The sequence below is a fragment of the Cydia pomonella genome, chromosome 3 (genome assembly GCF_033807575.1).
Source record: "Cydia pomonella isolate Wapato2018A chromosome 3, ilCydPomo1, whole genome shotgun sequence".
NCBI lineage: Eukaryota > Metazoa > Arthropoda > Insecta > Lepidoptera > Tortricidae > Cydia > Cydia pomonella.
Window position 1 is genome coordinate 12,710,051 of NC_084705.1, and position 11,493 is coordinate 12,721,543.

Below are 11,493 nucleotides of genomic sequence, written 5' to 3' on the forward strand. Positions count from 1 at the left end.
CGTTTATCGACGACGGATCGACATTGTCGATGATCGATCAAGACGTTGCTGATGAGATAGGTGCAGTGGGTCAAGACGAGCCGTTATGTATTCGAGGATTAAGGAATCTCAAGCACACGTCGATAACACAGACTGTTAAGGCCACCGTGAGACCGGCGAAAGGAGGTACCGAACACGAGATTACCGTCAAGACCGTAGATGGCCTAGGAATCAGGTCACAGTCGCTCAATAAGGAGCAACTACTCAAATATAAACATCTGGCGGACTTAGGCGACGAATGCTACGTCGGAACAGGCGTACCACAGATGTTAATCGGAGGTGATTATAGTCACTTGATTACACCGACGGAAATCAGGCAGGGCGGCGAGAACGAGCCGTGCGCTATGAAAACACCACTAGGTTGGGCGTTTTTCGGTAGAATGCCACGCATCATTCGTACGAACGAGCAAACCGTGTTACACTGCCGTATGGGGAATGAAGATCTCAACGAGCAAGTGAAGAAACATTGGTCGATCGAGGCGTTAGGCGTAACGCAAAAGGAGAACGTGAGTCCGAGCGATCAACGAGCCATCGACATATTCAATAAAACCGTGAGAAAAGTTGGAAATCGCTACGAGGTTGGCCAGCTATGGGCGTCAGACGACGTGAAGTTACCACCGAGCTACGCTATGGCGCGTTCAAGATTACATAGTTTGGAAGCGAGAATGCGTCGCGACAAGGACTTCGCGGAGGACTACGAAGCCCAGATTCAGAAGTTGCTGAGAAAAGGATATGCCGAGCGTATTATGGAACCACCGCAAACCGATAAGACTTGGTTTTTGCCGCACTTTAGTGTTTTTAATTTAAATAAAGGCAAAGGAAGAGCCGTATTCGATTGTGCCGCGAAAAGTCAAGGAAATAGTCTGAACGACTATATTTTAGCGGGACCAGACCTGCTAAAAAGCCTACTGGGTATACTACTGAGGTTTCGCGAATGGAGCTTCGCAGTAGTAGCAGATATACAGGAGATGTTTCTGCAAATCCAGATTCGAGCCGAAGACCAGCAGAGCCAGCTATTCTTGTGGCGAGGTACGAGAAGAGACATGGAGCCGCAAGTCTACAAACTAAACAGAGTTTGTTTCGGAAACGTATCGTCACCGTTTCTCGCGCATTCAGTGCGCAATCGTAACGCAACCGACAACGAGGACAAGTATCCAGAGGCGGTCTACGATATACACAATAATCATTACATGGATGATTATGTGGCGTCCTACAAGACTGAAGACGAGCTACTGAGAGTGTCATCGCAGGTACGAGACTCTCACGCCGAGGGAAACTTTCACCTACGAGGCTACGCGAGCAACAGCGAGCGACTGTTAGCGAGCATCGAGCCAGAGCTTCACGCACAAGAACCGACGCATCTAGGCGAGAAGCAACAGACCGTTCTAGGAATGACTTGGGATCCTAGCACCGATACTCTAGGATACAATACGAAGATGCTGCGCGTACCGGACGCAGTAAAGAATCACGAGCGATCACCGACGAAACGAGAGTTACTCAGCGCGATAATGTCAATTTACGACCCGATGGGACTTATCGCTCAATTCGTGATAAGCGCGAAGATAATATTTCAGCGAGTTTGGTCAAAAGGAACGGATTGGGACGCACCGCTACCGCACCAAGAAGCTGAAGACTTTTTTCAGTGGCTGAATGCACTGAAACATGTAGCTACGCTACGCATACCGCGACAGTACGAGACACCGAGAGCTGCTACGAAATATACTCTGCATATTTTCACCGACGCGTCAACGGAAGCATATTGCGCTGCAGCATATTGGCGCATAGAAAACTCAGAGCAAGAGGTTCGAGTAAGTTTAGCAGCGGGCAAAAGCAGAGTTTGTCCACTGAAGGTGCTATCCGTACCGAAATTGGAGCTAACAGCGGCAGTCATCGGAGTACGGTTAGCAGAAACAATTTGCAACGAGCAACGATACGACATCGACGAAGTGATTTATTGGACGGATTCAAGAGTCCTATTAGGATGGATCAAAGACGACGCACGAAATTATAAGCCATTCGTATCACATCGATTAGCCGAGATCACCGAGAAATCGAATCGTCAAGCATGGAGATATGTACCGACCGATCTTAATCCGGCAGACCATGCTACACGAGGCAAGCCTACAAGGAGGATCGACATACAGGATGATTGGTACAGAGGACCGCAGTTTCTCTACCTAGCCGAGGTGGAGTGGCCGAGCCGAGATATCACAGTAAACCGCACCGAAGATCTCCCTGAAAGGAAGCTGAAAGTCAAGTCAGGAATCGTTTTATCGACTACGACATCGAAAATGGAGCCATCAAGCGTATTACCCGATATACGTCGCTTCAGTAATTACGATCGATTGATTAATTCGACAGCATACGTGCTACTTTTCATCGATAAGCTGAAATCCAAGAATAGGGGACTACAGCTACAAGTGCAACACATTAAGCGAGCAGAGCATATGTGGATACAGAATAGTCAACGGAGGAGCTTTCCAGACGAAATACGTACTCTGCACATCGGACGCGAAATCGACAGGAAATCGAAGTTATATACGCTAGCACCAGAGTTATGCGACGACGGCGTGCTACGTATGAAAACGAGATTGGGCAACGCTCCAGTACTCTACACGTCACTACATCCGATAATACTGGACGGCAGAGACTCATTTACTCGATTGCTGATTCAGAGAGCCCACAAACGATCAGCGCACATACACAACGAAGCCGTGATAAATCAGTTACGTCAAGATTATTGGATTTTGCATCTACGACCGATAGTGAAAGCCGTAGCGAGAGACTGCGCACTTTGCAAGCTACGTCGAGCTTCACCGCGAGCGCAGCCCTTCGGAGACCTACCCCCCGAGCGACTACAGGCTTATCAACGACCGTTTACCTACACCGCGCAAGACTATCTAGGCCCCATGTACGTGACAATAGGCCGGCGAAGGGAAAAACGCTGGGTCTGTTTATACACATGCCTAGTCACCAGAGCCATCCATCTGGAGAGCGTGCATAGTTTGTCGACGGACAGCGCGCTACTCGCCCTACGACGATTCGCTGCGCGACGAGGATGGCCACACACGATGTACAGCGACAACGCGACATGCTTCAAGGCAGCATCAACGGAGCTACGAGAAGCATATAAGCAGTGGCTACCACAGCTACGTGCTTACGGTCTACATCATCGGATGGAATGGAAGTTCATCCCGCCTGGTAATCCCTCTGCAGGCGGAGCTTGGGAACGCATGGTGCGTACCGTGAAGACGGCAATGGCGTACACATTCCATACAAGAGCACCGCGAACAGAAGTCTTCGAAACACTATTAGCAGAGATCGAGAATATCGTTAATAGAAGACCTCTCACACACGTTAACGTCGACCCGCAATCCGAGGAAAGTCTTACACCGGCACACTTTCTACTACTGCACAACGCAAACCTACCTATGATCGGAGTCTACGAAGAAAACGACAAGAAGCAGTGGAAGGTTGCACAGGCGCTCGCAGATCACTTCTGGCGGCGCTGGACGAAAGAGTACTTCCCACTGTTAGCACCACGTAAATCGTCCGACGAGGGAGGACGACAGATCCAGCCGGGAGACGTGGTCATCATCGCTGAACCCAATGGACCTCGCAGTGTATGGCCCAAAGGAGTCGTCGAGGTCGTCTATCCAGGCCCCGATGGACGGGTCCGCTCCGCAGACGTCAGGACGAGGCACGGGACGCTACGCAGGCCGAGCTGCAGACTGGCGGTCATCGCGTCGCAACCCATGCACCAGGAGTCTTCGACTGCGGGGACAAAATGTTAGCGACGCGACCAGAAACTTAGATGACGCTAAGATTAGTTAAGTTTAAATACGATTAAGGCTGTATTCGAAATAAAGATTTTATCCGTTAGGTAGGGCAAATATATAATTAGATTGTTATTAGACATAAGAATTGTGTAATCGTTCGTTATATCAGATATTATTCGATATTTAGGTCACGCAAACCCTAAATCCCAAATCCTTATTCGAAGAGCGAGATGAACGAAGGAATAAGAAAATAAAGAAAACTTATTCATTGGTTCATAATTATAGCCAATCACACGCAAATAAAGACAAGGAAAGGTAAAAAACAGTGAGACAGAAAATCTCGATCGTGATTGGTCAGTCAATTTCCCGTACAGAATTCGATTATGCTCAGTTGTACTAGGAGACGTACATATTTAGGTTATTATCGCAGTAATTACTTTAATTAGACAAATGAATGTTACGTATAATCGTAGAGCGTGAATTGCTTAACACCCTAATATAGGTCATGTTATCGTAATCCTAGCTATTAGATAATAGCATGCCGTAAACCGTCGAGAAACGGGCTATTGTTCCGAGCGCGGGCGAACAATAGGCTTTGTATTCGTGAAGTAAGCAAGTCGGACAGGTGTTATTGTTTTGTTTCACTGACCTAGTAACCGAGTTAGCGTGTTATGCAATATTTAAGTCAATAATTAGATATTTGTGAGAATTATAGTGATGTAAGCGATAACGAGATAACACGATTTGACCCGAACAAAGCCGAATTAAGTAACCGACCAATCAGAGGGCTTGATTCAGAACGAATCGAAACGCGTCTTATCTCCTTATCGTAAGGGTGTTCCTTTTCTACGAAATTCGTATATAAGCGAGGAAGGAACGGAGAGAAATCGTAGTCAGTCGTCGAGTGATCCAGCAACAAGAAGCCTCAAGAAAACCAAGAAGAAGCCAACCGGAAGAGAACCAGAAGCGGTTCAATCGCGTAGTAGGGATTGTAGGAGTATTTTTATACCTTTGTATCGCGTGTAATAAAAGTCAGTTTGTGCGAAACAGTAGTTTATTTAGCTATCTCCTCGCGCATCGTATTCGCCCCTCTTCACGCGGCGACGTAGAGGGCCGTGGTCACGGTCTTGGCAGTAGGAGTGGTGGCGACAGCCCGGTGCCTTCTCCATTGAGTTATCGTCGGCAGATATAGCGCCGCGGGCTGCTATAATATTTTTTTATATAATTCGTGTTTAGAATTACTTACACGACTAATATTAAATTTTATACAGTTGCCCAAAGTATTATTAAAATGTGTGCTTACAATCAGCAATACCTGACTGAACTCTGAAAATATTTAAGTGACTTCTTTCTTAGGTACTATATTCTTGGAAATAAAATTAAATAAAAATCACGTTCTTACTCAAATACTAAATTGTATAAATCGTTTAAATAGTCTTTGAAATACGTATGAATTTAGTTGGACGTGTTTTGAAAAATACAAGTTACGAAAATTTTTCAGCAATTAATATAATTATGTTTTACCCCTTCTCTAGATTAAGCTCTGAGCCTATTAAATATACTCATATTCATTTCATTACTCAGATCCGGCTATTCTGGTGTATCAGGGAATGAATCTCCCGATTAATCTGATCGGGCATCGCTCTATTGTGCGGCTCAATCGGGACAAATGGACGCGCGTTTTACTCGCTTTACATTCTGTGCCGAGATACGGCATCGGAAATAGACGGTGAATGTGTTGTCTATGTCTGGCCAGTTGCGTGATTAAGGTTTTTCATTAGTTTTTTTTTTACCAACATCATAAAACATGAAGAGCTTAACTTTGACTGGTTCCTTTTGTAACTGTAGACTATTCATGTTCAGATCAGATCGGTCTATTATGAAAACGAGGTAATACAGATATCATATTTAATCTTGAATATTTGTTTATTTATTCTTAGTAAAAAAAAGAAGAAAATCATCTGACAGGCAGTGCCTAATTATTTATGTGAGTTAAAATGTAAATCCAGAGATCTACAAAATCAACAGGCAGATCTGTATATCACTAATGAAGAGTGCGCATTTAAAACGCAAATCTCTTTGATAAAATCAAAAAGAATCTCGCGCTGTTTGAGTTATTTGTCGTCACATTAAACAAGTGCTCGGCAAAAAGTGGAGGCAAGATCAAAGGCATGGTGACGGGGAGAGATGCTCTGAAATAACATCCAAGCAACGGACTTGTCATCAAACGGGCCTGGGCATGTGTGCTTTTAGATATGCACTGAGTACAATGCTCGCTTTGATCGGCATCTCAAAGACAAGATAAGGATGACATTTATGCAATGATTCCACAAACTAAATATAAAGTGTGTGGTCTGTCTATTTTTCATTTATTTTTTGCACATTGCGTTGATATATTCAATTTATATTTTAATATAGAACGAAATCTTTTATAGAAAAACATTATCGATAGATTAGATTAGACACAATATAATTGTTGCACATTGTTGAGATAAATACTTACCTACACTTTGTACCTATGGACTGCTGTTAAAAGTAATGAAATAAACGTATTTGTATTCATTTGGTAAAACATTGGACTTGAGTTAAATAATTTAAACAATTCTTGCGACAAAGCCAGGCAAAAATGCGAAAGATGTTTGAAATTTTTTGTAACCTAATAATTTACTAACACATTCAATTTCAATATTAGTATGGGTAAAAAACTTAAGTAAGTCACCTGTACCCCTAGTGTAATTTTAGTCGATAGCGAAACGTGACGTACGCGTTTGCGTTAAGTCTCATTTGTATGGGTTTTTGAACAGCGCGCCAAGCGGGACGTTTTGGAAAGTCAAAAATCTCATACAAAATGACACTTAACGCAAACGCGTACGTCACTTTTCGCTGTCGAAAATATTTACACTAGGGGTACTGTTGTATGTAGTTGTGACGTGTTCGAAATGTTCGAATAGACATTTGTTTTGTTTGTGTGTGTCTTTTAAACATGTATTGTCTATTCGAACACGTCACAACTACATACAAAAGGTGACTTACTTAAGTTTTTTACCTATACCGAGCTTTAATTTATCCCAAGCAATGTACGTAATACGCACCCGTAAGTGAATGCCTACAACAAGTAACGGAAACACAATATGGCGAAGGGCTTTCGCATACTTCAGAGTTCAGACGCACTTTGAGTAATGACCATCATAGAATAAGCATAAATACGGTGACAATGCAGTAGTTAAATACTATTTAGACGTAGAAATTCCTTTAATAAGAGTATGTTGTATGGTTTGGTTGTTATTTCATTATTTTTATTATAAACATTTAAATATAAAGTCATTACTTACGACTGAGAAATAATTTAGGATTCCTGGTGCAAAGGCCGTAGATTTGGGATTCAACGCCTTAACGCAGCGAGTGTAATGGGCACCTTTGCACCGGAGGTTGCGCAGGGCGGCCTCTTTCAGTAGTATATTGTTTGCTTATATTCAATATTACATTTATTTAGGTTTCGTAGATATACTTTAGTTTTATACACAGGTTTATAGGTATTTAGTTTAATTTGATAAATTGATTTTTCAACTATTTTTTTCTTATACTCATAATATATCATCGAATTAGTTTGAGAACAAATAGCAAAATACTTGCAACCGCTTTATAGCTAAGTATATGTAACATCCTAAAACTTATACCCACGTGAATATTTTTATTTGTATATATTCTTAAGATAGTAAAAAAGTTTCTAGTAATTCATTTTAATTGAGACTAATCGTGCACTCCCAAGTCTATTACACATTTTGATCGGGAGCCGATACGTGTTCCCACATTTTAATGCTCACTTTCATAATGGTATGCGTAGTAGGAGGAATTTAATTACCCGCCTACCATGTAATTATAATGTTGTTAAAACGAAATGTATAATACTCCGATCCTCGTAGATACGTCACCTTACTATGCGGTCTGATACTAATCTTAGTGGAGTGAGTAGCGCCCAGAAGCTACAGTAGGTAGCTACGAGTTGGTGGCCTTAGGCGAAAACCTTATTAAGATCCAACACACAGCAGAAGTATAAAGCAGTAAGCTAAAATAGATAATAGTAATCGAGTTCTTAGGTACTTACTGACGTATGATTACTAGAGACGTAAAAAGGGCCCTACCTCACCGAATAGTCTAAGGTGCTCGTCTCACAGGCCAATTTGAAGTATTTGAACTTACACTCTCATCAGAATGATATCTGAATTATATCATTTAGTTGCTGTGCGTCTCGGTCGTGACAATACATGTACGGACACATACGAACGAAATGCCCACTAACTGTATGATATCATTTTGATATCAGTTTACGTACAAATTGGTGTGTTAGTGTAGTTTTCCTTTCATTTAATAATTTTCCAATTTAAAATCCATTTCTCATAATGTATTTGACTATAAGCAGAATTTGAACTATTTTTCAGAAATGATTTTACCAAACTGGTATGAAAACTCTGAGATAAAAAACTAAAATCTTATGGGCTACTTAATATAAGAACAAGCTTTCTTGAATACTGTTTTTAAACAGACTGTGAGTGTGACTTAGTCTGTTACTAACTGTATAGCTAGTAGGTAATTATTTTAAACGCGCTCTGAGGTAATCACTAATACTATGGGTAGTTAATCTTGCTGTAAATTTTTGACGGTCGTGGGATTTTGGATTCATTTTAGTCTGATAAATTAATTTTACAGTTGCCGGTAGGTTGCATTACAACGAAATAAAGTTCAACAGTCTGGTTTAATTATTATTATTAAATTGTCCACGGATGAAGTCTCGGTAGCTCAGTTGGCAGGGCGATGGACTAGTGATCCAGTTGCGCGAGCCTCGCCCGACACAGTAATTTTCTCCAGTTTTAATTTAAATTTATTTTATTTTTCTTATTAGTTATCATTTTCTCATTGACTGCTTTTATATTGCACACAGTTGTGTTTATTATAACTTTAATGATAAAATCAGAGTCTCAATTAATAATTGAGAAAAAAGGCTAGGCCACCACACTATTTCAAGTGTTAAGTTTAAGATATGATTTTACATATTTTGGAGAAAGTAGGTATGCAAATTTGTTTTATATTTTATATAACAACCATTCCATAACTTCAAAGTAAAGTCTGTTTTTGTCCGTTGTCGCCTTTTCTCTTGTGTTAACTTTAAAGATAAAAAAATACTATTGCACATAGAGACTCTATTCTTTCACCAATAGATTATATTATGTAGTTTTAGGAACTACTAATAACTCCATATCCATAAAGTGGGACCGTCGACCAAAAAATGTCTATTACAATATTATGGTAGGTATTCTGAAATAACCATTTTATAAATACGGCTAAATATTCTGAATATTCTCGTCAGTAATTGTAAAATACCGATTGATTATCTCTGTAGTACGTTCATATTTATTTTGTATATGTCATACACCAAGATATCAAATTTTTTTTAGGTATTTAGAAATAACACAAAGGTTATTAATGTCTAGGCCAATATTGTGACTCGGCAAATAAACCTTACACTACAGTAACATAAATCAAAAGGCATTATTAACGAAACCTTTACTCTGTTTATGTGTTCATGTTTCAGGTTATACGACAAATGACTGTCGAGTAGCAATAAAATTGTATAACCGAGCCTTAGAATTAGGCGACAGTTATGTTTCATGTTTATCGTTATGACTTCTGTAATACACATTATTGAGATAAATTTGATACCAATCTGGTATTATTTAATGGTTTCCAAGAAACATTAAGGGAAAATACTAACTATTATGATTAATAAGACACGGAAACTTATTACTTGCTTTTAAGAAGGACTTTTGCATTTAATGGAAACGAATTTCAATAGTTTGCAACTTAAATATTTTCAAACGATTAATTGGATGTTTTATTTTATTATTAAACGTATAATTGTACGATTTTATTCAGTCAGTACTACTTGATTCTTCTATACAATTAAGTGCATCAAATTATCTTCAACTGCCAAAACGCTCATAATATTATTGTCATTACGCATTCGCCCGACTTAAACGTGCATAACATAATAAAGAGCTAAGTTTAAGATACCACACAAGGTCAGAACACATTTAGCATTGATAAACTGATCCTCAAGTTGACGCAACGCGTGAGTCAGTAGGACTTGCTCAATGAGTCAAGACGATACTTTTATAACCTAGAAATTACACAAGTAAACAAAATGAGACTAACTTTGCTATTAATAGTGCTCTGTGCATTTATGTGTCAAGCTAAGGATTTAACGGTTGGAACTAGAGTGAATAACCTGCTTATTAATACAGAGAAACTCGTCGTCAAACCAATTCTGTTTTTAAGGAGAGAGAAGACATACAGTTATGTTGATCCAAAACAGAGAACTATTAAGGTAATGTTTGCTGAAGTGTTAAACTTGGTTAAAAATGGTGCTAGAACGCCTTAGCTGGAGAAAAAAAGTATCTTATAATTATAACCTATAAAAAGGCAATCATAACCTTTTGCCAGTATCCATATTAGTATTTATATTACTTATATCGCATCTATTAAAACAAAAATAAGTCAACAAAGAGTTTTAGAATTTAAAACTGTGTGTATATTATACTTATTATTTGATAATATATTTTTTTTGCGTACATATACTTACATGTAATTAAACTCCTAGAAGTAATTGAACATCATCAACGTTATATACTTAGGAGGTTGCTATTTACTATCGGCAGTCTTTGCAAAGTTTTCTTGTAACTCGTTTACGATATGTAAATTATATTCAAAATTGAACGTTAATGATCCCTTTTTCATAATCGGCACATAGAACAGTCAATAACATGGAGTCTTGGGCCACATAAAATACGTAAATAAATAGTACAAAGAGGTATTTTTGTACAATTTAGGTATATAAAAAATTAGGTTAATTATTTAAAGTATTTTCAGGGCATCATAGCTCGCGACCTCTCCCGGACGAAGGCCGAACCTACAATCACTGCAGGAGGTGTGGGCGAGAAGCACGTTTCCATACACTTCAAGAGCGAGCGGGGAGAGGGAATAAATTACCTGATACTGATATTTAGTAATAATGTTTGATAATTATAGTGAAGGGTGAATAAATATCTACAGTTTTTGACAGCGTAAAGGTTTCAGATGATTTTGAGTTAAATTAGTGTACTCTTTTGTTTAATTTTATAATTACAATATTTTTATCCCGCTTTGTACTAATTAAAAATCTTGGTTAATAATGATTCAGGATTAATGTTGTTTATTTTTTATATACACGATAAAATTTTCTAAATATATGTATATATATATATATATATATATATATTTACATAGTTTTTTTTTTTTTCGTTTAGCTTGCCGAGGAAGTTATATAAAAAATGTTGATACATTAGAATCTATCATTATCACTATAATGATAATATTCGCTACTACTCGTATTAAACAGTTCACAACATTACAAATACAACTACTTAATACGCATAAATAAATACCTATGTTAGAAGAAATAGTTCTTTTCAGTCGATAGCGACTGCCAAAATCTATCTTCGGTTTTCTCCTCTATAAACTTACTTATCTTGCCTTACGCACCCTATAAACACTGCGGCCCCGCCGGCCAAACAGACACAAATCAATTTCAGGGAATTGTCAGTACACACGGGGTGTTTAAAGTGAGGGTGCCTAATGGAGA

General features: G+C 39.2%; 1 protein-coding gene across 1 annotated transcript; it reads left to right on the forward strand.

Annotated features, from left to right (window-relative positions):
• The first annotated feature begins 9,901 nt into the window (after positions 1–9,901).
• On the forward strand, positions 9,902–11,054 carry LOC133516694 (probable salivary secreted peptide). The gene is made up of 2 exons (XM_061849713.1): positions 9,902–10,200; positions 10,743–11,054. Exons 1-2 carry the CDS (start codon positions 10,018–10,020, stop codon positions 10,890–10,892), a joined length of 333 nt encoding a protein of 110 aa, XP_061705697.1. The 5' UTR covers positions 9,902–10,017; the 3' UTR covers positions 10,893–11,054.
• The last annotated feature ends 439 nt before the right edge of the window (positions 11,055–11,493 follow it).